Source organism: Temnothorax curvispinosus, unplaced genomic scaffold (genome assembly GCF_003070985.1).
Source record: "Temnothorax curvispinosus isolate PA1 unplaced genomic scaffold, ASM307098v1 QBEX01006980.1, whole genome shotgun sequence".
In the NCBI taxonomy this organism is placed as follows: domain Eukaryota; kingdom Metazoa; phylum Arthropoda; class Insecta; order Hymenoptera; family Formicidae; genus Temnothorax; species Temnothorax curvispinosus.
In genome coordinates, this window is record NW_020216760.1 from 12,659 (window position 1) to 40,562 (window position 27,904).

Below are 27,904 nucleotides of genomic sequence, written 5' to 3' on the forward strand. Positions count from 1 at the left end.
CCAAAGCTTGTGCGTTACTTACGTCCACGACTACGACTGTCATATGTGCTTTGGCCCTTAGTTGTTCGCTAGCAGTGAAGTAGCACAGTCGTAAAGCGGGCGTGGGGTCGATATCGACCCCAGTCGTGACTTGCCGTTTGAGTTTCGTCACGGTAAGCTAATTTTATTTTTTCGCTAGAATCAATATATATCATGTATTATTACGTAATCTGAGCATAAATAGTCATAAATATTATTTAAGACGAAATATCACACAATTTAGTCGGTAAAAATCCCGTTGCCTAAGAAGATTGACATTTCGCAGAAAATGGCTGGGCGATATAATGTTTCATTTTTTTCATATTTTTTACTATTTTGTATCAAATAAAAATGAAATAATACTTAAAATACAATTTTTTATGGTTTTTTCATCGACTTTTTCCGTATTTCAACTTTGCGAATTTCTTCATCTTTATAGTCCCAAATAAATATACTTTTTGAACAGAACATAGCGATGACAATTTTTTTCTAATAGTCTAATGTGTCCTCTTTAAAACCCCGTTTGAAATTTTAAAATCGGTTGATTACAAAAAAAGATACAAATTTTTGTTTAAAAAAAGAGGTTTTTGCTGATTTTCTGCGTTTTTCAGTCTTTAAATGGATTTTTCACTAACTAAACTTGAGTAAAATTAAATTTACCGTATACCATTCTCTTCGTTATTAAAAAACGAAGAAATTCATGTAGGTTTAAAGGCCCTTTATTTCTGTAGGACCGGTTTTACGATCAAATAAAGCGTGGGGTCGATATTGCCCCCAGTCATGGATTAGAAGGTCAAAAAAATGTATCATGGATTCTAGGGTTAATTGAAAATATTTGTTTCTAGTACTTTTTGTTTTATAACGCATTATTTCAATATTTTCAATTGTTCCCTCGCTTTCATATCGATTACAATCGATAGGAACATTCGAGAAATTTCAAAGACGTGTCACGTGCACGCGCGATTATTCTCGATCCTCTCGTACTTGTGCATTCATAAGTTCGTAGTTGTGCGCTGCGCATTCGCATTCTCGCATGCGCCGTTCAGCCGCTTTGACCTGTGTTCAGCGTGCGCCGTGAAACAATCTTGTCATTATTGCATCATGTAAGTAAATCACAAGAATTTTTGCCAATATGTGATCTCCCTAACGAGCGATCCCTCCGACCGTCCGAGCCTTCAAAATTTCGTCGTGAGACAGTCCTATGTAAACGGGAATTCGTCGTTACGATAACGTAGGACGATCATTTGACGTGTCTCTGTTTCGTCCGCAGAACTGTTTTGGAAACTGCGAAGGAGCGAGGATTGAAGGTACGAGATGTTGGCAGCGAGAATCTGCCGGGCCGGTTTCTCACCGGGATTGGCGTCGCTCGTCCGGGCTCCGATCGTCCCGACGACGCCGCAGTTCTCCAAGGGTCAGGTCGTGAGATTGTTCGTCAACGATGGGCGCAACTCTTACACGAGGACCGCGAGGAGGAGAGCCACTGTGGCCGAACAAGCGATGGCTCCGGCCGGCGAAACGGGTAAGTCAAATATTTGTATAATATTTGTATGAAATTGTTGCCACGTGTATACGTAAGACTGGCCGGACTGGCGTGACTTGAAACAAATCGTCGAGAATGTATCGACCCGTTGCCTCATATGTTTATACAGTTTTGTTTCAAGAACAAGAACAATAAGAGCAAAACGCCGATGTTAAAGCAAAAGAAATAAAAAAGTAACATAAAAACAAATTACAGGTGTCTTAAGGTTTGGACCTTCTTTAGTATAACAACTAGAAATACAGTTATAATCTTAACCCTATTCACTCCAACGTTTTTTTCGCCCCAATAATCTTCCAACCATGCACTTTCGAGTCCCACGTGTTTTTTATAATGTTAATAGCTTTGAAAAATTCCCCAAAAATTATTATAATATCTTTGTACCTTCGACTAAAAATCAATGTAAAGAACATTTAAAAATCATTTATTTAAATATTTTTTTATAACAATTATATGTTGACAAACACACGTTACGACTCGTTTTACTTAAAAAATCATAACTCACGAACAAATTGACGAAGCTTAATGAACCAAAACGCAAATTAAAGCTAAAAGTAGCGCAAATGAGAAAAAAAATATGAGATAATTATTAATTAAATAGGAATACTTAATTTCGTCGCCGCAAATTTGGTAATTTTTAAATAGTACAGAAGGACTTTAAGGACTTAAAGAATGCTAGAAAAAGAATTTCTGAATAAGAAAAGGCGAATTTGAAGTGTGACAGATATTTTTTATGTAAAAAAATTAATTTTTTTTATATAATCGTAGCTCCTCCCCACCTCTTCCACCTGCCTCTGAGCCATAATAGACCTCTGTGGAATGTTAAATTTCTTTTTTAACGATAAAAATATTTTAAATACGGTTAAATTATACACAAAAATACATTTTTATCGAAAAAAATGCTCATTTACCTTTCACACAACACTGACGTAATCCTCCAACCATGCACTTTCATGTCCCACCGAGATTTTGATTGTTCCCCGTTTCGAGAGTATAAATGAGCTAGGACTTTGAAATTTTTACCTGAGGTTCCCTGCCACAATAACTTTTTTCCGGCGTGGAGGGGATTCTCCCACGATCATTTGTTTTCCGGAACAAACGACTGTTAGAAATTCGTGGGACACGAAAGGCATGGTTGGAGCGAATAGGGTTAAAACGAATTATCAACAATGCATATATAATAGTGAAAAGTAGTCATGTTCTTTAAGCCAGTTGTCAGTCGCAAAGTTGGTTAAAAATATCAACTAATGGCATATCACGAAATTGACCGCAAACAGTCAACCTCGCAACAGTCATCTCGCAACAGTGTCAATGTTTGATAAGAGATAATACTTCAATAAGACCAGCGCAACAACATTGATCTTATTTGCCTTATGTTTTAGTTTTGTTTCAATACATGACTGATATGTTGTTTTGCAGCGTTTAATGTTGGGAAAGCAGCAGTTGCTGGAGGAGCGGTGATGGGATTGGGTGGTCTTTGTTATTATGGATTAGGTCTGTCTTCGCGAACAGGCGCCATAGATCACGCACAGTAAGCAACTTGTTTTTCTCTTTCTAAAATTTCTGAAGGCCATTCTACAATAGCGTAAACGTAGTTGTAAGTGGTTGTAGGCGTAGTTGTAAAGTAGTACTACCGTTTGTAAAGCGTGTTGTGGAAGATGGTTAAATTTCATCTTTCACGACTACGAAGATGTAAAACGTAAGAGCTAACCAATCGAGTGCTATTATTCACGTGACCACGCCGCTATCATTCTTTTGGTCGAAATAGAAATATAAACGTGAAAACATTTTGTACAACACTTACGACTACTACTACTCCTACAACCCTACACCTACGTTTACGCTATTGTAGAATAGTCGCCTACAACTTTCAAATGCACATGCGTAGAGTTTTAATACTATTTATAGCGATATGAGAACAATATGCAATTTATTTGTATTACCAATTTTTATCGAATTCAATTGCTACTTGATACAAGATGACTATAAGATCAAAATAAAACATAGAATTTTTCCCTTTACAGGTTGTGGCCTCAATATGTCAAAGACAGAGTGAAATCCACTTACGCGTACTTTGGTGCGTCCATCGCGGCCAGTGCAGCGTCCGCGGCTATGTGCCTGCGATCTCCCGCTGTTATGAACATGGTGATGCGTCAGGGATGGGTCGCTATAGGTGTATCGCTGGCTGCGATGATCGGCAGTGGCATGATTGTACAGGGACTATCATACAAGGAAGGATTTAATAGCAAACATATAGCTTGGCTAGTACACACCGGCATCTTGGGCGCAGTTGTGGCGCCGTTGACTCTCTTGGGTGGACCATTGGTCCTCCGAGCGGCTTGGTACACCGCCGGAATAGTCGGTGGCTTGTCAGCGATTGCCGTTTGCGCGCCCAACGATAAGTTCCTGGCAATGGGTGGTCCGCTCGCTATTGGTTTAGGCGTGGTGTTCGCCAGCTCGCTCGGTTCCATGTTCCTTCCACCTACGACCGTTCTTGGATCCGGACTGTATTCCGTAGCTCTTTACGGTGGTCTTCTATTGTTCTCGGGATTCCTACTTTATGACACGCAGAAGATCATCAAGCAGGCGGAAACTTATCCAGTATACAACGTTGATAGGCCATACGATCCAATTAATAAGTAAGTACTCGAAAAGAAAGAGATAGAAAGGGAGGATAATCTTGAACAGGATTGTTAAAAACAAGAGGAGTTATTTTTTTCTCGTAGAAAAATATTAACACTATACAGACTGGATAGTTGCGCGATTAATTTTCACCAGTGGCCAATTCTTTATCCAAGAATTGACAAGAAATTATTTTTACTATATAATATATATCTAAAAGAAAATCAATAACTGTGAATATCTGAAAAGTAAGAAGGTTAAATCAACTAATAAATAAATAAATATATTTATTTATACACGCCAATGTGGCGTCAGCCGCGTTAACAGTCGACACATAAATGACGTCAATGTGATGTCATTGACCATTAAAATTTAATAAAAGCGTGTTACAAGAAAATTGGATAATGTAATATTTTGCATTACAATTTTAAGTAATTTTTCTTTCCGAAATTGAATTTTGAGTTTATTAAGTAATTTTTTTTAATATAAAATAATCTGTTTTTTTTTTTTATCTACGATTATTTATATAATAATTTACGAAATATGAAGGTGCTAGCACAAAGTATTTATTATATTTAAGAATTATTTTAATATATAATTTTAATAATATATTTATAATTTTAGTAATATACTTTTAATAATATTTCTATTCTTGCAGTGCAATCTCGATTTACCTGGATACATTGAACATCTTCGTGCGAGTTCTCACCATACTGGCTGGTGGTGGTAATAGACGTAAATAGAGGAATAGAACGTAATAATTTAATAATGTAACATTAGGATCAAAGTAACTTTAAATTATACATGTATCGCATACATATTTCAACTTGATCATAATACTTGCTTTAATAAGAATAAATTGTACAGTCTTAAACTAGTATAAATAAATTTAAACGTTTTATTACTGCGCCTCTATACTTACGCATACATAAATATTTTTGAAACTTTATGAAAAGTTACTATATCGTATACTGTAATATTAAAAGCGACTGTTTGCAATCTCGTGCCTTGCCAAAAACAGTCACGCATTATTTAAAATACTGAATTTTCATTTTACGCTTGAATTTTATCCCGCTACTAAAAAATATATAACAAACATTTCCAATTAAACAATTTTTATTAGAATGCTTGAATAAATATCAGTTTTTATTAGAATGCTTGAATGAATATTTCTATAACTAGCGCCAAACGTGATCGTTCAGCTGAGTTGTACCTGTCTAGTACGAAGATAACTCGACGTACAGCTTATATTGAACGCCGAATCTATCTAAATGTGAAACCGCATCGAATTTGTCGGTACCCTTGTTATTAATTCATACACGGCGAGAGGCAAAATTACGATGAGCGCTGCGAGGTGTCGGCCGTCGACTCCCACCGTCCCAAATCAAGATCGACCACCGGGTCGATAATTGGCAAGTTTCTCTCTTTCTCTCTTTCTCTCTCTCGGTAGCGAAATCACGTCGCGAAGCGGAGAAGAGGATAAATCGAGTCAGCAACCCCCGCAACGAGGAGGGGTTTGCGCGTGCGTCCCCGTCTTCCGTCGTCGCGAAGGGTGAAACTGATGCGCGACGCACGAGGGAGAGGAACGGAGACGGAGATGTTGGTTGGAACGAGAGAGTGGTAATCATCGAATGGGAAAGGGAGAAAAAGAGAGGGACATTGAACGCCAACACCGTAGCCTCGCAGTCTCCTCTCGCTCGCGCTGCGCCGCACGGAGACCCCGTCGCTGCGTTTCCTTTTGTATTTTTGCGTCAGCCAAGTTGCCAGCGTGGTGCCCGACCGTCTCCTCGCTCGCTCGCCGAGCGCATTTCCGAGTGTTGTAAGCTCAGTGCGTCTCCCAGCGACGGATGCGGGACTCCTGTTAGGCCAACGCTCGAAAGGACACCGGACAGCGAAGAGACTCTCCTGCGTCTTGCGGGAGGAGAGACGTCGGTGACCTGTCGATTTGAAGGTGTGAGTGAATTGAACGGTATCGCCTATGGGGGTGCGCGATTCCACATGAACGCATCGATAATACTTGAGCGTCCCAGCTAGCAGAAGCTTCTAAAAGACGTCTAAAGGACGTCTGAAAAATTTTATCGTCTTTTAGACGTCTTTGCGATGTCTTTAAGACGTTTTTTATAACTTTCTGCTAGCTGGGGTACGAATTATCTTTCGAAAACTCGACGGGGGATGAAAATCGCGAGCCTGCGGGAAAATATCTAGGGAATCGATCGGAGAACCAACCACCTAATTAATAAGTACATCTTTTCACGAGCAAAATGTTGCCACGTTGCAACGTATTTTTTAGGAAGGAGGACGCTCTTCTAAAAATAAACCGTTATTCTCTCTGAATAAGGCGATATTATCGAAAGATGCAGAGGAGAATATTAGATTTTTTTCAATTTTCTCTGAGGGACGATGTAAACCATGGAATTACGGCGAAACGAATCGATGTAATAAGAGTAATGTAATAATCTGTAATTGTCACTCGAGTAACCTTGCAACACTGTTTACTATGGAAGATTATAATGAACAAGTCAGTGAGGATTACATGTCAATTTGAATGAGCCATATAATGGAAACTGTCGGGTAACTGGAACAACGTATTGATCTCTCAATAACGTCAATAGCTATTCTAAAATCATGAACGGACGAGACTCGAGATACCAAGCAAGCTAAGCATGGCATTCATCTAGCAAAGGATCATAAAATAATTTTCATTATTTGTATTTATTTTTAAGTTATAATATGGAGAGAGAGAAAGAGAAAGAGCTCGGTTTATTAGCCCACTTTATTTCCTTAAATTTTTAATCTAATGAACCTGGAACTATCTTTATTTTTAATAATCAATTTAATTAATACAGGACCGATATATATGATGTATAATATACCATTAATTACAGAGAACACCTTTACGGTCAGCACTAGATCTTGGTAGTCTAATCATATTATTCGCGTGAATTTTATGTACAATATATTCTTTGCCCTAGCAATCTTCAGTTTCTTCTCTTATGGAGTCTCATTACATCGCCCTAATTGTTCAAAGCTCTAACTCCGTTTCGCTCGATCCATAGACCCTTTCTCGTACTTTTTTTTTATCGATTCTATACAATTTTTCTTTTTTTTCTGGCCTCGACCGGCTTTTTATAATTCCGATTGAAAAGATCGGTCATATCCGTTTACCTTTCGAACGGATTGTTCGATCATTTAAACCTGGATTTTTTTCTCAGTAAACGGTCGATCGAAAATAACGTGTATGTTCTATATTGCTCGCGTGCGACCGCTTCGCCGAGGCGAAGGCCCCGAAGCGGAACGGGCGTCGATGCACGCGCACGGCAAAGTGCATCTCGTTAACGAGCGAGGACGCGCGTGCAAAATTCGCGACACGCGCCGGCGACGCTCTTTCGCTTCAGACAGAAAGAACGGCGCCGCGCGACGCGACGCGACGCGTTGCGACGCGGCGTGGCGGATCGATCGATCAACGGGTGACTGTCTGCGTCAAGTAAAAGAGTAAAACGCACCGTCACAGCGAGATCATCAGGTCTGTCGAAAGTCACTCTAAACCGACTGTCCACATTAATCGGAACTGAAATGAAAATTATATATGAATTAGTGTTATAGTACACATATAGTATAATACGCTAGAGTATACAGTATATAGCATAGTATATAGTATATATACACTATAATATTAATTAGTATATATACTATAATACTAATTAGAGTGTATTATATAGTGTATATATATTAGAAGAATCTGAATTTATAGTAATATATAAAATATATAGAATTTCTTCTTCATAAATTCTGCAGTAAATCAGATTCCGGGAAATTTAGATGGCACGAACTCACATGAAAAATAAATAAAGTCCTAAATGTATAATATATAAAGAAATTTCTAGAACGGAATTGAGTTTCTGCGGAGTGTTCCAAATCTACTAAAAAAATATATATTTTTTTTTTTTGCTACAGAACTTTCAAAGAGTTCAAAGTAAGCTTTTAAAGAAAATGTTCAGAGAGAATCAATAGTTAGGAGGGTCGATAAGGACGCGATTGTTCACGTTCAGCTCTACATGAAAATTTTTAGAATAATGCGAAATTTCCTTGGCGGGTCGCCTGTAATATACTATACTACTTTTCGGAGGAGAAGGCGCACATCGCGAAAGAATACACGAGAGTTTGGAAAGCGAGATGAGGGTGCAGGTTGAGGGAGCCTCGGGGCTACCTAAGGGTTGTCGCGCACGTGCGAGACAGAGATGACGCTACGTAGACGACAGTGCCGTTTTACCTAGGGTAGCAACAATTAACGTGCGGCCCGCAGTTTCCTTGTGCAAAATATAAAAACAAATTTAATAGCACATTGTGTCTAATCTAATATATATCCTTTTACGAAAAAGTTTCGTTTGAAAATCAGAGAAAGTTTAGTTCTACACAGATACATCTGTTATTAATTAATATCTCAATACATATTATCTACTTGATTTTATCTACTTGAAATTTTGCTTATAAAGAAACTTTTAATAGCCAGTTAGCAAAATATGAAATCAAAGAGTTAGTTTCTATACAAATCCGTTCTGATTTCTCAAATTTGTTATACATTTATATTATAGAGATAAATAACACGAAAATTACGTGATAGATGTAGGTCAACGTATACAAAAAAAAGATACAAATGGATATAAAATTTCTAATATTCCACAACTCGTGCGCAGCTCTAATATTCCACAACTGTTATGTGAAACACACGCAACAATAAAATGCAGCATAATTTAACACAAGAAGTGCACACTTATTCGGCGTAATAAATTACAGAAAGTTCGCGGCCCGATATGCTCCAAATACCTACGCGTGTCCAAGACGTTTATGGCACGCGTACATTTAAGGGCGACGTCAACCAAAATCTCCATTTAACTTAATCGGCGATTAGTCGAACCAGAGTGTCGCTTGTGCAACAAATTTCCAACTATATAATTCATTAAATTGTCTCTATCTATATAATTCTAATTTTTCCTCTTCGTCGAACAACAAAACATTAATAGTTTAATCAGTGTTAACAAGATGCTACAGGTATTACCTGCCACACGTTAATCGCCGATTAAGATAATCGAAATTTGGTCGAAATCACCCTCGTAAAATCAGGATACAAGGGCGAAGGGGGAGAGAGAGAGAGAAAGAGAGAGGGCGCGAAGTCTCCGGGTGCCGGAACGTGCGAAATCATCCCTGAGGCGGAGGCGGGGGATATGGGCGAAGGGGGGGGGGGGAGGGGGAACGGGGGGGGGGGGGGACGGTGAAGACGAGGGTGTCGGTCGCGAGTCGATAAACCGCGGGGCTGAACGCGGAGAGCACCCTTGCGCACGGCTACAACATGGCGGACGGTGAGTCCCATTCCCTTTTTTTCCCACGGCAGCCCTCTGCCGAATGCCGGCCGGAGAAGCCGGTGGAGTCGGCGGAGAGTTCGAGCGTGTGTTTCGCGCGATCGATTCGCGTCTCCGCTTGCTTCGTTCTCGCTGCCGTTCTCGCGCCCGATCGGCAGCCTCTCGGGGCTTTTCGCGAAGAATTTCCGCTTCCGAGCGCTCTCTCTCTCTCTCTCTCTCTCTCTCTTTTTCTCTCTTTCTCTCTTTCTGTCGCTCGGGAGAAGGGTGACCAGTGATCGGCACCGAAGTGCGTACGCGAAGATTCCCTTTCTCCCTTCGTCTCTGTCTCTGTCTGTCCATCTCGAAGAAAACGGTGAAATTAAACCGGCCGCGTTCTTTTTCAGACGCGGATCAATCGATATGCGACTCAGGGAGTCCGTCTCGGTGCCGCTGCATCCCGGTGGACTGAACAACAAGTAAGTAATCTTCTTAACGACGAGACCGGGATCGGAAGGAGAGTGGTTAATTGACAGCCGGCCGGGCAGACGATCATGTCGGCGGAGATAACGATAATGATCGTCCTAATCGAGGGAAACGGACGCGGAAGTTGCAGTGAACGCCGCAGTTCATGGAAAAGCCGTCACACTTTGTTCTCCATATACATATATTACGTAATGTGTTTCTCAAGTGCCGGTTTTAGTGGCCCTTAAGTACATCAGAGCCGTTTTTAGCAGTCAATGTTATTTTATAACGAGCTGCGCGTTCTTTCTAACGCTATAGAATATAGCTCACACCAGTTGAATGTCCTCCTACACTGTTAAATATTAAAGGATGAAATGTTATTTGAATACCTTGAGTTAAATAACATAACTCAAGGTATTAGTTTAAATAACATTCCATGTGTGTCGAAATTTATTATTTTAACACAAAACAGTATTATTTTAATTGCATTAGTTTAGTTGAATTAACATTGTTTTAGTTAAATTAACAACATATTGAGTAGGAGCAGTAGCGACCTATAGGAATAGTTTTTAAAGTTTAAAATTTGACACTGAATTTAACAGTGTATTTTATAAGCACTTATTACGTTTAAAATCTTCACCGCCTTTTTGTATAATATGTGTAAAATCGAATTGAAGATATAATCTTCTTTTTACCCTGAAAAAATGAGAAAATTATTGGTCCTTTTTTACCTGTGAATTGCGGAAACTATAGAGCCTTATACAATTTATTAAATATTAACTTAATCTTTTGAATCTGGAAAAGTTTAGAAATTAAACACGAATTAGCACATTTCTTTAAAAGAAATTGAAGGTAGTATCTAGTTCTTTCTTTATAGCAAAAAAATATGACAGTTGCTTTGACTAAAACGATTTAAATCGAATTTTGAATTTAAAATAAATGATTTAAAAATCCACGCTAAATAGTTGCTGAAACATTCCAGGAGCAACAACAAAAAAACGATAGACGAATTATTTCTGTAATTTGAAAAATTATCAATTTAATTTTGTTATTTCAATTTTAGAAACGATATTTTGTTATTCGCATTCTTCCACGCGTGCATACATCCAAGCGATACGAGCATACACAATAACGGCTGCGCCGCGTACGCAGACGTCACAGGCTGCAAATGTCAGTCACCGTAATCTTTGCCTGACCAAGTCGCCTGATTATTTCCTAGTTATAAGTTAACGCTAAATATAAACGTCTGATCCCGCTTCCGCGGCGACCGTAGGCGTGCTGCCGCCTATACCGCCTCGGCATCGGCGTGCCCGAGGTGGTATACCTAACAGCAACGCTAGGTAGTATCGATCCACCTGGACTCATTTCTCGGTCTCGCACGCAGCCAGCTCCGCAGGCACAGCCCGAGCCGGAGCGTCGTCGGGGCCGGCGAGATCGGCGATCGCAACGAGAATAACGCGGCCCAGGTGCCGCCGGCCGCCAGTCCCGTGTCGGCGGGCTACCCGAGCGACGAGTCGGCGGACTTCCGGCTGGCCGAGGACACCACCACGTGGTCCTCTCTGGCAATCGCGCGCGACAACGTGCAACAGAGCAACCCGTCGACGCAGCAGCGATCCGTCAACGTCAATAATAATCTCACCGAGCCGAGGATACGAAGGAACAGCTCCGTCGAGAGCCTCTCCAATTACGAAGGTGAGCGTGTGTTGCGTGTGCGTCGCTTTATAAACTTATATTGATTTAAGAAGAACCGATGCTCTTTTAAAAAATATGCAACGATTTACTCTCTTACTCTTTTTTTTTATAATTAATAATTGAATTATCGAACCAAAACGACGATTATTCCCTTAAATTCAGCGAGATGTCGCAATTTATTATCTCCTACGTCGACATTTATGCTATCTATTATATATTCTTCTTCGATTATTCACTCACGCGTGAAATAACTCGTATGATTGACGCATATATATTGTCGATACGATACGGCCGATTCATGTTGTATATGCAATTTTAATCGCAAATCGGAGAAATGTGATAAATTAATTTCGGAGAAGAGAAACTGTGATAGAGCGTAAAGAGGATTTAGAAAGACGAAAAAGAGAGAAAATAAGTAAAAGACCTGTATTGTTAGGCACGGTCGAAGAGCAATCCGCCAACGTAAACAACAATCTAACCGAGCTGAGGATACAAAGCAGCAGCTCCGTCGAGAGCATCGCCGATTACGAAGGTGAGCTGCTTCGTCCCCGAATCATCCCATATGCACAATTGAATCGCGCTGAGAAGACGCGAGAGCTTCTCAATGCGATTGAATCACGATGCAATCCATAAAGAAAAATTCCACGTAACAAAAAATAAGCGAAGAGGTAATTCTAAGGTAGATGGAATGGTAAAACGAACAAGACGTATTTTTTTTGTCGCTCATATAGAAATCTTTTAAAGAAATATCTAGACAATGAGCGGATGCACCTGAATCCCTGAATCATTGGATCTATTAACTTCGCAGATCGCCACTTCTATCGAGCAATTGATTGGCCTATTTTTTAGTCACGCTTCTCTCAAGTGCCACTCCATGCACGACGCCCGGGATTTTATTGGAAAACAATGACGGTTGAAGGTTTCATTGCAGAGGAGCGACAAGGCGAACTTCGATATTTTCCACTGGCTGCCATTAATAACGGCGTATATCCTTGACATTAAACCGTTATCCGTAAAGTGCAGGCACGGGATTTTTAGTTTAACCAAAGTCACTCGCGCGGTCGTTGCGGCGCAAAATGTGGTACGCTTTCGCGATAATTAGCTCTCGCAATATGCGAGGACTATGACATGACTTATTTTTAAATCTACTAATTGCAAACTAAATTCAAAAATTATCAGCGCAGAAGCAAAAGGGTGTGGAAATTAATTATTTATGAAATGTAAAATGTCTAGAAATCTATAGAATTTCAAGCAATCTATGAAGTTTAATGTTACGAAATATGCCAGTAATTTCAAACTTAAGCTACGTTAGCAGCTGATAATAATTCACCGTGTTAATCTGTCCCACTAAACCGAGGATCCATGCGAAGGACAGTTTATAGAAAGAGTGCAGTTTATGCAGCTTTGCACAAGTAATCATGTATGAAATCAAAGATCTAGTGATTATTCATGCATCACTGGTCTATCCGATGACGACCAACAGAGCGACGACGGTACCAAGAATTCTCCGAGACAGAGAGAACCGTTAAAACCGGAGAATTTAATCTTATCGATGTGTGCGTCAAGTAACGCGGGTGGGCTGTGAGAGAGACGATCAACATTCCCTACGAGCGCACGAGCCGACCGCGACCGCGATCGCGCCGCGATGATGACGATGAGTCACGGGTTACGATCCGTCCAATTGTTCGGCCTGTGTGGCTGGAGACGAGTGTAACCGCGAAATGTTGCAGGGCGTAACTCCCCGCACGAGAACTCGTCGCGCGAGCTGACGCCGTCCGAGTGGTCCGACTGGTCCGAGGAAGGAAACCTGCCGGCGGGCTGCCGCGGCATCGTCAACCCCAACTACCCCGGCTTCCAGCATCTGGCGCCTTCCCTGCTGTCGGACACCGACCTGACCGAGGACGAGCACGACAGCTATTCCGATTATCCGCCGCTCCATCACCACCATCACCACGACGAGGTGGCCCCGTTGCCGGAGAACGACAACGAGTACAACAATAATATCGACGACAGCGTCAATCATCTCTGTGGCCAGCGCAACGATCGCAAGATCTTCTACGAGAAGCCCAAGTTCAACATACAGGTAATATCCGTCATTTGAGCGGATTGACCGTACTTGTAGCTTGAAAATGAAAGCGTGTCACGGAGAATTACAAAGATGATCGTGAGATGTGACAAATTCAGAAGTCTGTAGATATGAGCGACATTTATTCCACAATATTTGAAAATATGTCATATGTTATTATCTTGAATAAAAAAGTTCGATTCTATGTCAAGGTTCTCAATTCTAAGATTTGTTTTCTTTTCAAGGCAATAAAGATTCGAACTCCGAAGATGTTGAGTGCCGGATGAGACATTTTTTTTTAACAGCGAACAAAATACATAGGTACCTGGATGACTTGTTCTTTTTATCCGGAACTTTCTTTGATTCTGAGACCTTCCGTTTTCAAATGTTTTAACAAAAAGATTTCAACCATTCATCGAATCGTCGATGAATGGTTAATTTATCTGTCCCCATTGAGCTAAAAAGAACGTCTGATTCCTCTGCGTTGGCATTCATCATCAGCAAAGGGATTAGACCAATTCGGTTTGCACGAGTCACGTCACGACAATCGCGCGACGTCGTTCCGGGATGAGTGAGTCAAACTTGTCACTGGCAAAACCGCGGGCGACAGTCGGCGACTGTCGTATCAACGCGTAAAAATAATCGAGCGCGTCCTCCTACGAGCGTACGCCCGCTCCGTGACATCATCATACCGTTCTCGTCTCTCTCCGTGTTCCAGACTGTGACCTCTCTGTACGAGGCGGTGGTGCCGCCTTCGGAAAAGTGCATCAACTACGTGAAGAGCGTAGAGATCTCGAAGTCTGAGGAGAAGACGCTCTCGCCGGAACCAGAGGAAGTCGTCGTGAACGGCATCGTCGAGGCGGATATAACCCATCTGACGCTTCTGGACGAGCGGGAGGGGAGTCTAGCCGACCCGGTGGACCAGCGCGCCCCCGACTTGTCGCAGGTGACCTTCAAGGATAAACGTGAGAGGGAGGTACCCGTCGAGGTCGAGCTGGTGGAGCTGACCACCAGCGTGAATGAGAGCCTGCAATTCCCGGAGATCGAGGAGATCCTGGACTCTGGGAAGACCAGCGAGGTCGGCGAGGTGAGCCTAAAGGTGACTTTTGCGATAACGATTCATTAAGATTAAGTTAAGAAATCTCGACAATTTTTATAATACAACAATTACGAAATGTTATTATTAGTAAATTCAAATAAAGATTACTCAAGCTGCTTGTAATTGATCCGGGGGAAAAGTTTTTCATGTATAATTATGTATAAAATGTATATTTTCTTTCTCTTGTATAATCTTTCGCATCGTATACTAGAAAAATATGAAGAAGAAGAATTTAAAAATAATAAATGTGGATAATTTTGTTGTTTCTACAAAAAAGTAGTTTCAGGAAATTAAAAAAATTACCTATATGTAATTATTTATAAATGCAATAAAATTGTGTGTAAAATATAATTATATATGATTACATATAGAAGAGTATTGCATAATTTAATCGCAATTTTACTTTTTGTAAAAAATACATGCAAAAGTTATTTATTATTATTGTTATTATTATTATTATTATTATTTACTTACTCTTCTTATTATTTTTCTGGCATATACGAACAGAGATTATACGAGAGAAAGAAAACCATATGGAAATATTTTATATATAATTATGTATAAAAAAATTTTTCTCAGGTGACGTACATGACTTAAAATAATATCTAAAGTGGACGTTTAATTCACTTGATTTTATTTAACATTTTTAAATTGTATTCTGTATTATAATTAACATTTAACTATTACGGTAGTATTTAACATTTAACAATCTTGTATTTATTTATAATCTAAGCTAAAGCCGCCTTGAATTCCATTAATCCCTAAATCCCGTTGTTGCCGATTATGTTGTTCCATCCATAATTAATACTTAATTATCATCGAATACACAATTTCCACGACTTCTCTGTCTGAGGCCCTTCAATGTTATTATGCAATTGATTTGCATGACAATCATTATCCCAACTAATTCTACTTCCTGTCATTGGTGCCTCTCGCGCCTGTCTGATTCGCGACGTTCTCGTGCTACGGTCGATTAAACGCGAAAATGATTTTGGTGTGGGCGCACAGACGGAGGACGTCGCGGTGGAGCACATCGACCTAATACGCGAGGCAAAGGAGCTGCCTCACCCAGATCGCTCCAAAATAGGCAACCGTCAGCCGGTGACGACGACGACGACGTCGACGGGCGGTTCGGCCGACGACGACGAGTCGGAGAGCAACAGCGACTACTCCGAGGGCTTCGCCGAGGAACGGCCGACCTACACGAAGCTGGAGGAGATCGATCTGCTATCGAGCATCGGCCGCGACATCGGCGTCGATCTCGAGAAATACGCCCAGCCGGTGCCAGACGTGGTCGCGATGGAGTCGATTGAGAGTATGCGCCAACCGCGGCTCGCCCCGATCGTTAAGAATCACGTGGACACCAACAAGCTGTTGGATCGCGACCTTTCGGAGGCATCCAGCGCCGACGCCCGGAAGAAGGAGAAGATGGCCAAGAACCAGGCCAAGCGCCGTCAGCAGCAGCAACAGCAGCAACAATCGCGAAACTCTAATTCCCAAAGGCGTCCCGATAAGCGCAGAGTTGACATCGATAACGGATCTGGTAGGGATCTCAACGCGTGTCATTTTATTCTTTTATCCTATTATTCTAGTTTTCATTTCCGATTATATCTCTTTTTATTATCGTTTTATTATTACATCTATTAAGATTAGTTTCTATCATTTATAATACTCTGCTATAGTTAGTCTTCAAATATTAATTGTAACTTAGCTCTTATTATATAGTTTGTATATTAATGTAAATTTATTTATTTAACAATTTTTTTATTGTAAATTGTAAATTAATATTATTGTAAATTATAATTAATAATTTTATAGAATAGGTTCTTAGAGAACGTAGATATGTTACTAATATATTTCTTTACAACTTTCTATATATTTTTCACATTTTGAGCAAAACATACTCTTCTTAATGAATATGCGCAATACATGTTATGGCCTATTCTATGGCGAGTCAGGTAATTAACTGACTCGCTTTTCAGTAATTGGAAAAATAATTGCTCTTGCATTATCAGCGGTGATTGCGAGTCAGTAATTATTATAAGTAATTTCACACGCGCCTTGAAAGTGCTATTTTTAAATAGCTACTCCTTTTCATTTACCTTAATTAAGTTTATTATTTTTAACATTAAATTCAATATTTGGTTTCTTAAATTAAGCTTATATCAGAATTAATTAATTAAGTATTAATGAACTTATAATTGAGCAATAAGATTTTCTTGTCAGTTTTTATATTCAAATCTTTCGAAATAATGGAATATTAAATTTTTAATTAAAAAATTGATATCAAGCGATGAAAATTTGTAATGAATTTGAGACACGCTATATAAAGATATATATGTTTATTAATTACGACCCTTGTGAGAAATATACGGTTGAATCGAGATAAGTCTTAATTTTTGACCGACCACTCGAGATTACGTGCATGCGATGGTCCGGCACTCACTGGTTTCCGTTTGGCTGTTTTGGTCGTGCCTCCGCCACGTCGCGTCGTCGCTGTAAAAGTTTCTCACGTTTGACATTTGCTGTTAAAGGTGGCTTCGACGTTTACAACATCGAGACGGCAATGCCAAAGATCGATCTGGACGCGATCGAGTCGCATCTCAGAGCTGCGCGTGAGGAGGAACGTCGGGTGAGTAATCAACATTCTTTTCCACACTTTTATTAGCAATTATTTTTTACTTGGGGATTGTAGCAGGATTACGGACTTACGTAGGGATCTCATTGTAGAAATTTAATAACAGTACAGTTGCTTCTTTTTTTAAAGTGTTATATACAGCACAAGTCGTTCTTTTTTTATTGAAGTGTTACACCTTATACGCTCTTAGATAATATTGTAAAAGAGGCAGTTTTGCGTATATTTATCTACTAATTCATTCTTCGATACGTAATGCAATTCTATTGATTTCCAATATTTCTTTTCTTATACAGAGATAAGTTCTTAAATTAACTCGAACTCTCGGGTCAATGAGAGCCCTCGGTTCATTCACACTCCTGTCCGACTTCACGTATTCCAATATCCCATCTGGTTATCGTGGACTCTTGAATACGTTCGGCAAACACCGATTAGAGCGTCAATTCTGTCTAAGGTTTCGCGTTTGCGTCGAATGCATTTTGCGGGGGCATCTGTGAGTAGGCGGACGCCGTATGTAGGTCCCTATTTGATACGAGAACTTCGAGCACGTACACGTAACAAGACTTCCAAAGGAAATGACTCTCGAGCTTCAGATTTTTTAAAGACTGCTTTAGTGGAACTTTCCTTCTAGTTCAGTAATACTAGAATTTAACGATGAAGCAATTAAGGAGAACGATTAAAAATAAAGGAGAGTGATTACTTAGCATCACGGGCGTGATAATTTATATCGCGCGACCTTGATACACTTGATGACTTCGAACGACGGAGTACATGGATCGATGAAATATAATAAACAAATCGTTTAGATATATGTGTAACTTTGCCATTATTAACGCGAGAGAAGAGTGTACAATTTCTCTGCCTACGCACTCGTTTTGTCACGACGACAGATTTTTTACTCTTGCCCGCCTAGATCTAGAGAGCGGTGCAGCATCGTGCTCCGAATGTTGAATCGCGCACAGGGCAGAAGTCACGCATGGCCAGTCAACCGAAACGCTTTACGCACGACCCCCCGAAGATGATTTAACGATCTTTTGTTGCAACGACGCTGCGGCTCGCATAGCGCAATAAGTTTGGAGCGCTTTCGCGTGCGGCAGATGAGTCCCTTTCCAGTAAATATAATACAATTGTGCAAATTGAATGCATAACTTTCTACTTCGTGCGCTTGATTATTGCACGGCGAAATATACCGTGGTTTACGTAATTGTTTATGTTGTTTCTATGAAAATATGCATGAAAACAATAAACGATTTAAACCAATAGAAACCTTTTGAGAGAGAAACTATTTAAAAATTAATTAAGGTTTTTTTTCTGTAATTATATTCTTATTCATATTCTTCAACTTTATAGAAGAAGAAATTTTGGTGGCTTTACGTTTTGCATAAAGTTCACTATAAAATAGCCATGCTTTTGTGTCTTTAAAACAGTGCGTTTAATTTTTCAAGTTATCAAGCAATAAGTTATCAAGTTACCAAGCACACTAAGCAATAACGTTACGAAAGACATAACACGTGCAATGTACAGCGCAAAACGCATATATAATGCAAAACTGATATTATTGAGTCATCAACTTCCTTGCGTTTGAAAGTTTTACTCCCGAGCGGGACGCACCGAACGAGACTGCGAGAATGTATCTCACTATCAAGCCATTCATTCCGAAAGCTATCGTACTATAGGCGTCTATACGGAGCGCGCGGCATCGCGGATACGATTCTCTACCCATTTTCCGGAGCGAATTGTAAACTCGGAAACGCGGCCGACAGGCACAGAAGTCAACACACTCTCTCGTCCAGCACTTTCACCAAGGATCCCCGTGAGAGATGCTAGGCTCCAGTAGACAGGGCCACCACCACGATCGCCGCCAACCACCACCATCGGCCGTTGAACGCCTCCTCCGCGGCCAGCAAACCTTAACGAAGGATCTCACTCGACTTGCTTTGCAGTAGTCTCGTGCCGTCTTGGTCTCGCGCGCGTGTAAATCTCGTGACTCGTCCTCGAGGTCGGTTGCACCTCGACAGCCTTGGTCTCGACCCGAATCCGATCAGCGGATTCCCTTTCTAGATTACAGTTCTGCTCGCGATAACGCAGAAAGAGAGAAAGCGAGCTTGTGAGCGGAAGGAGAGGAGTAGTATAAGGAACTCGTCGAGAGACAAAAGTTTTTGATAGAACTGCAGATAAATTTTACGAGAAACGAACCTCTGTTCATCCGAGGTGCGCGATCATGGGCAGCAGCAACAAGTCGCGCAAGCATTACAAGAAGGATTCGAGATTCGTCGCGGATCTCTACACGTTCACTTACGACGACGACTTGGATTGTGTAAGGGATGCGAAGGACGAAGGGCGATAGCGTATATCCGATGTAACTTACAATTACACGCGAAGTGAGATAAACGCTGGAGCTGACGCGTTGAAATGTGGATCGCAATTAAATTCGCTCTGTGACTCGGGGAGCGCAGAATAATCTGATGTTTATCGCGTTTCATTCTTTTCACTTTCAAGTGACAGATTGACAGTGATCGTTCCCGTTCTAAATTACTGAAACGCTGTTTTCAACGAAATCACTTTGCAGCTTGACACGTCTTTTTTAACGCGCGAATCTTTTTTATAATATCTTTTGAATAGTATGTTAGGAGACACCTGAGCTACATCTTTATCTTAATTCTTGATTGATTGATATAACGTCAATATATATAATATCTATGTTTTGTTGGATTACTTAATGTAAATTAACATTGCAAAGAATTAGTTGTAACAATTTAATATATTGGTTCAAAATTAGTTCATATCAATATTATTTGTGTATATACACTATAACATAATTTTAAGAATAATGTGATAGTCGAGAATGGTAGAACTTTATCTAACATATATTGCAACAAAAATTAAGGAAAAGAGAAACATTGTTTATTATTACATTGATTTTATTACAATGTTTAACAAAAGATGACTTTTTTCGAACACAAGGGTAAATAATAGTTTTTTGGATTCTCGAATGTGATTCCATTTACCAAAGCACTCTATCAAATCACAATTTTGAGAAATTTGTGGTTAAACTTGCAAAAAGGGCATTCAACAATCGTTTTTTAATCTATTCTTTGCTCTCTTAAAGTATATACATATGTATATACTTTACAAAAAATATAATTTTATACATGAGATACGCACATCTTTATGATATCTTTGAAGATTCTTCAATTTTTCATGAGGAAACAGGTTGTTTCTTCTATTTTATTTGCTTTTATTTCCATTTTTGATGCGCGTTTCTTATAAATTTCATTTTCTATTAAGAGTTCTTTTTTTCTCTCAAAAAAAGTCATTTTTTATATATGTTTAATATCTTCCTTGTGTTTGTGAGTGAGATCAGAAAATTTATTAAAGTAATCGTTGGCAAGCTTTTCGTATTGCGTTTTAAGTTCATGTAATTCGCATTGCGGAGCAGATAATTGAGCTTCAAGTTCTGAAATTTAAACTCGCGGCACAGACATCGAGTTGACAATTTTCTTTTTAGAGTAATCCTATTTCCATATCGTGTTCTTGTTTCGCTTTTTCCAGTTTGTTTAACAATTCTCCAATGTGCGTTTCAAGAGCTTCGATCTGTTAAAGGTTAAACCCGTTAAACAAACGAAACATAAGAGAACTATATATTGTTAATACAATAGTTTGGGTAGCAGTGTGGTCTAGTAATAAAGCGCCAGACTCGTAACCACGAGAAACCGGGTTCGAGTCTACCTGATCACAGAAATTTTAATATTTCAAACTGCACCCCTCCCCTCGTATGAGAAATAAAAAGGGGACTCTCGTACGAAGAAACTGGGCTCCGTCTTTCAGAAGAGACGTTATAAGCTCTATTTCTAATAATTGAGAGCGAAGTATCAAGATATAATATAAAACAACTATGATAAACATCAGGCAGAATTACAATTTGGTAAACGGAGTCGTATTTATCGTATTCAAAAAATATATTATTAATAAAATCGAATATATCATTAAAATTATGTAAGTTTTTGCGTAATGAACCCACCTATCGTTGAAGCACTTGTCAATTAGTTAAAACGATTTGTCACAATTTGACACAAATCGCTTCAATGTGACAGTTAAGGTCACTATACAAAAACTGACATAATTTAATGATATACTCGATTTTAATAATATATATTTTTTAACGTAACAATAACACTGTTCAACATAATGTACAAGAATAAGAAATAATAATTTTCCGTAGTTTTTTTGGACGCTGAATACGGTCATTTTGAGAAATTTGCAGTGAAAGTTGTAAAAAGGGCTATTTTAGTGTACTTTGGCATATTATAACTTCGATATGTAGTGTGTTGGGGAAGTTTTATTACAATCAAAATTTAGTATAAATTGTTAGGATTTGTGACGTGTGATAGAACAATTTATATAGTAAATGGATTCGTATTCAGCGTCTAAAAACGAAATGGAAAACGGTCACCTTCGTTCTTGTGAATTTTTTTGTTGGACAGTGTACTAAAACTGACTTATCATATTTTTTTACGTTTGTTGTTGCGCAGCAGCGAGCGATTATCGCGGCATACTTTATAGCTTCAACACTTTAAAGAGCGAAAATGTCAACTAGCATGGCTTTTAAATGTTTTAGCGTCAGAGATATGTTGATTCGAAACTACTATTCAGAATCTTAACGTCACAAGTTATTTTAAAATACAATGGAATCCATCAGAATTCAATTGCAAGATGCATGAGAAATTACCACATTCCTCAGTCGATCTTGTGCGTGAATCTCGTTTGCGTGGTGATCAATGCAAGTGGATTGGAACGATTGCATTATTACATCTGGGTGTCAGGCTCAGATGTGTCAGACTTAACAAAATTCCAAATTCCTGTTCGTGTTGTCGCTGTAACAGGAAGGTCGGCGAACCACGCGATTCGGTACGGTTCCGGACCGACGCAGGCGTGAAAGTGGGTCACGGAAGTGACTCGCGGTGCTAATGAACAAGCAGATTTTAGCGTGGAAGCAAGTCCCGCTGCTGCGATTGCAATTAACTTAACTTACACTACGGGATTTTATCTATTAAACAAACCTGCAATTTGAATCTGAAATTCTGGACGATTGTAAAAGCTATACCGATATCTTGTGGCATTCCACGACTTTTAGGAGGTGTTGAGAAATTTGGAAGATACTACTGTTTTCGACTATCACTAACGTATATCCGATTCGTTTTCGAATCTACGGAAGTCTGTCGCCCTTCGCAAGAGAATATAAAGTAATGTCGCCGAGTTTCATGAAAGTAACAAACGTTAATTTGTGAAAGTGGCGTCAAGATGACGAAGAGGAAGCCACCACGGAAACGGATAAGCCCCCGGAACTGGTGGAAACCGAGAAACCGAGAGAAACGAAGGGAGAGAATTTGGAAAGGCCTGATTGCGAGAGGGAAGATTTGATTACTCGATTCGACAGAGTTGTACGAGGCGAATTTGATCTGCAGGTGTGAATTAATTCGACAAACGTGCGAGTGGAACGTGTGCAAAGGTTTAACGACCGCAACAGCATGCATTTGACATCGAAAACTATCTGAATTTATGATATTACTGTTACTCCTAACTGTTGTATGATATTTACTTCTAATTATATACTTCTAATTATATTATACTTCTAATTATATTGCATAACATGATTAATAAGGTGGATTAGATTGGACATCTGACTGAATTTTCAGATGCTTTCTATTCAATTTTATATCCGGTATTCACAAATTTTGATTTATTTTTGATAGAACACATTTAAGTTTTGAGTTAAATTCACATATTGTAGGAAGTCATTGACTTTTTGAGTTTCCTAAAAACGAAAAGTTTTAAATCATAATTTCCAAGTGCAAGCGTACTTGCGTCCTTTCGAATTGTGCTATCATATCAGTTTGTTCAATATGTAAAGCGTTTAGCGACTATCGCGGTTCATGAAAGTCGACTAACATACTTTTTTCTTGTGTTTACAGCGACGAAACGATCGTGAGGAGATTAGAAGGAGACTCGCGATGGGACCTGATGCCGAAGATTTACGCGCCGAACGTGGACGAAAACCGAGTCTCCAGTCGCGTCTTCAGAGTGGTCCGTACAGATTTAAATTTTATTTTCTTTACGATAGTATCGGATAATAATTAAGTAAATGAATAAGAAAATGCGTGAGTAATTTATTTTTAAAGTGACATAGGCCATCAAATTATTAACAGATAGCATATATGGAAATTTTATTTTTACTTACTTTTATTTGCAGGAGAAAGATACATATTTAATTATATTCCTTATTATTAATACATTGATAGGAGCAAATGATCAATGAATTGTCAGCTCATTTTTTTTACATGTTTTATGATTAAAATGCCAAGTGACGGATCACAAAAATGCATCTGCGCAGGAATGAACCTCCAGATCTGCTTCATGAACGAAACATCGTCGGACACTGAATCTCCGGGTTCGGAGAACGACACGTCTCCTGGATCCACGCCCACGTCCCTCAATTCGAAGCAACTCGATGGGAAGCAGGCACCAACGAGACCACAGATGTTGAGTCTTCCATCTCTAAGACTCGACTCGAACTCCACACCGCCGGTCGATGAGGCTGACTTCTTCGCACGACAAGCCAGACTGCAGACCGAAGCGCGAATGGCCCTGGCACAGGCCAAGGAAATGGCACACATGCAGATGGAAGTGGAGAGACAGAGACTGAAGCAGAGCCCCATCACCGAGATGGTGCGATGCAGCTTGGAAAAAGTAAGTGGGAACTCTAATTCGTTGATTAATAATAGTCTAGATAACATAGACTCCATTTATAGTAGAAGAACTCCGCATAAAGGAAGCCAACAAAGGAAACATATATTATAAGCTATAAAACGAATCTTATGCTATTTTTATAAATCGATAACGATTATTAAAGGAAGAACAATATAAATACTTCGGTGCGGATTCTTGATAAATACATGAAATTTAAACAAACACTTAAACAAGATTTGTAACAAATGAACGATATACTTTAATTTTTTAATTCGTAGATTGGATATATCACCTTCGATCAGTAAATAAAAATACAAAAAACTTAATATGTAACATACTTTTACACAATTCAAGAAATGTTTTATTTCATATTTCAATTTATAGTATTATAGTTTACAGTCAACTTATGATTGAACGTTCTCAACGTTCCGTAACATTCTCAATAAGCAAACTGCCTACAGTATGACAACAGATTGACAGCAGATTCGTTCAGATATTGTAACAGATCTGACATCACTTGTATCCGCATTAATATGTGTTTCACCGGCAAAACCTGCCGGTATATAATAAACAGCGAATTGTCGGCAGAAATCGAACAGAATCTGTCATTTCATAAATGGCTATGAAACGGGATGTTCAGTTTCTGCAGTCAATCTGCCATTATATTCTGTTAGCAGATTCTATTATATTTCTGCTGGCATTTTTTCAACAAAATTTGTAGCAGACACTTTCAAAATCTGCGTTGACACTGAGTTTTTCAGAATCTATTTATTTTTTATTATTTAATAAGCTTTTGGATTTTTTCAGGTTGGTGTACAGCTAGGAGAGGACAGACGTAGATTGTCCCGTGTGCTTCTCACGGAATTGAACGTCGCGCAGCTGCAAGTGGTAGCGAACGACTTGCACGCGAGGATTGCCACATTAAACGAAGCGCTCGTTGAAGGACTTTTAAGGAGAGACGATTTGCATATGGAGCAGGATTCGATGCTCGTTGATGTGGAAGATCTCACTCGATATTTGTGAGTCCTAAGATTCATAGCCCAAAGGATTTATTACATTTTTTCTTTTTTTTATAAAAATAGTATATTACAATTTAATTATTTCTTTCTTCTTAATTTTTTTCCGGTTTTTATCTAAATTTATCTACAGATTTAACAAAAGTGTGAATAAATTAATGAAAACTTCTTTCTTTTTGAAATCATCTTCTTTTAATTAATGAAATTCTAATTACAAAATTATTGTAATATATAAAAACACAATAATTGAAAAAGAAAGAATATTAAAGATTATAATTTCGTTACGCAGAGGTGCCAAGCAGGAATCGTTGAAGAAGAAACAGCTAGGCATGCAGCAGGCGGCAAATTGGATTCATCAGCAATCCCCTCCAGCTCCAACGAAGTTGTCGATGAAACCGAAATTGACACACTTGAATCGCGGCCTGGTTGCCCTTGTAAGAAAATAATCTTTCGCCACGAGACTGCGCAGTCTCGTCGGAAATTGAACTCCGAGCTGAGAAGGGCACCACGGACTTTAGGGACGTGAAAAAGCGAAAGAGAAAGAAGTGAAGAGAAGCTTCCTTTTTGAGATAGGAGAAAGAACTTCTTTCGGAAAGAAAGGTAAAGAAAAGGAGGTCAAGAAACTTTCTTCAACAGGCGAGAACGGAATTTTCATTAGGAAAAAAAGATGAAGAAAGCTTCTTCGCGAGAAAAAGAATGAAAGATCTCTTTCAAAAACGATGATAAGGGAATTTTTCATGGAAGAAAGAATATTGTCAAATATAAAAAGACAATTGCGTTAGAGGCCGTGGTGTGCGTGCTCGAGAACTCTAAAAAAAAAACACGTAACGATCAGCTTTGATAAACGGTGGAATCGATTCCTACCGTTCTCCGGTAAAGGGAGAGCAGGAAGTATCTTTCCCCTGAATTTCCAAGAGTTTTTACAGCTTCGTCGTTAACGTGGAAGTAGAAATTTACATATTTGTGTACCGCGTAAGCAAGAGCAGGAGCAACGATCCTTCGTTTGTACCCTCACATTGAGATTCTCCGTCTCTCTCTTTTTATCTCCTTCTCGTCTGTACTCGCTCTCTCGGCCCCTAAGCTCAGATTATGTCCCGCGACATGCATGCATGTGTCTACGAGTGTATCGAGTTATTCGCCTTTAAATAATAGCGTATCATTAGCGAGAACGAATCCCTTCTCTGTACATATAACGAATCTAATATTATTAGATTATTGCCGTATCGAGATTTCACCTGGTGTTTAAAGAGCGCTTCGTTCCGGTCGTCCAATGTAAGTCGCGTGCGTTGATGTGATGTTAACATTTCGTAAAGTCGTGTTTAATTTAATTGCGTGGTAGGGTAATTCGAGCAACAAAAATTTCTGTATCTTACGAATCCACCTTTAGATTTATAAATTCAACGATTCAACGATAAGTATTCTGATGTGTATAATACTCTTGCTTCGGTAGATCTCTAGATCCGCCAATAGAAGCCGCCAGCTGATTAAACAAATCCTTCGCGTATAAATTTGTCGTTCCACTCGGCTTGACTATACGAGATATCGGCGAGACGATGAACCAGTTTTTATCTGTCGCAAACGACGAAGAAAGTCAATATACTTTCTTGAACGACACAATGCGCGCGCAAGGGAAAGTGGAAGGAATGGTGAACGCCAACGGAGGCGAAGGGAGTGCAACGACCGTGAAGAGCGAAAAATGCGTTACATATCCAAATAGGTGATCTAGTATGCAAAAAGCGATTAGTCCATACATAGGACAACTTGTAAAAACATAATCTGATAGAGATACTGGATCGAGCGTACCGTTTGTGAAACTTATTCGTATATGCAAGTGTTACGAAGACGACTTCGAACTTCGAAATTGAAATTATTCCATTGATATGGATTATTCGGTTCTTGCATCGTGCTATCGTTTTTGCATGCTGGTTTCTCACGCGATCTCATTCACACGCAGGATTTCGAATGTAGCCGAAATAAATCTTAACGAGTCTAACAAAGCTGCAACTAGCTTCGTTTCTTAGATCCCTCAGCTCACTCTTAAATTAAGATTATTTTAAGATTATATCAACTCGAAATAGACCCATTTTAAATGGAATAAATATTCATATCCTGACGCGTGTGCGTAAAAATTTATGTGATGTTTTGAAAATACTTTCGATTCTTAAATCCCCGATCGGTCTTAAGTAAATTTGCAAGAAAAGATTATTGTACTTACCACAAATTTAACTATTTAGCGATTTCACACATTCTAGTATGTATTATTTATTACCAGTCCCAATACGAATCAGTTCTCTTTGGCAAATTACTTTCACAAACGAATAGATTGAATGTATTCAGCTTGTCAACACTTTTTTCGAAAACGTCGAAATTATTCAACTGAAATGAAACAGCTTCATCCAAAAGAAAGATGACACAGTGAATTTATAGTTCTTAATTGCGTGCTGGAGACATTTGCTTAAGAATAACCTATTCTCGATCACGACAATGTTGCATTATAAAATTGTCAGTACAGTCATATAGGGGACTTTCGATTAGTCCTACGAAACGAGTTCCACTCGCCCGTGATTAATTGAGAGCAAAGGCAGCTTTTTCATCGATCAAAGCACAATTGAAATAACATTTATAGAAAACAAAAAAGATTGCTTTAAGACACCGCAATATAACCGCGATCACCC

General features: G+C 39.2%; 1 protein-coding gene across 1 annotated transcript; it reads left to right on the forward strand.

The window, feature by feature from the left end:
• The first annotated feature begins 1,009 nt into the window (after positions 1 to 1,009).
• LOC112456570 lies at positions 1,010 to 27,826 on the forward strand. Its single transcript, XM_025019211.1, is given in 16 exon segments — positions 1,010 to 1,121; positions 1,289 to 1,537; positions 2,975 to 3,086; positions 3,580 to 4,194; positions 4,836 to 4,931; positions 9,918 to 9,989; positions 11,360 to 11,667; positions 12,104 to 12,199; positions 13,398 to 13,750; positions 14,451 to 14,819; positions 15,840 to 16,374; positions 17,366 to 17,463; positions 23,439 to 23,550; positions 23,858 to 24,213; positions 25,021 to 25,232; positions 25,519 to 27,826. Coding segments are annotated over 15 exon segments (3,696 nt in total). The 5' UTR covers positions 1,010 to 1,121; positions 1,289 to 1,332; the 3' UTR covers positions 25,676 to 27,826.
• Positions 27,827 to 27,904: the final 78 nt, after the last annotated feature.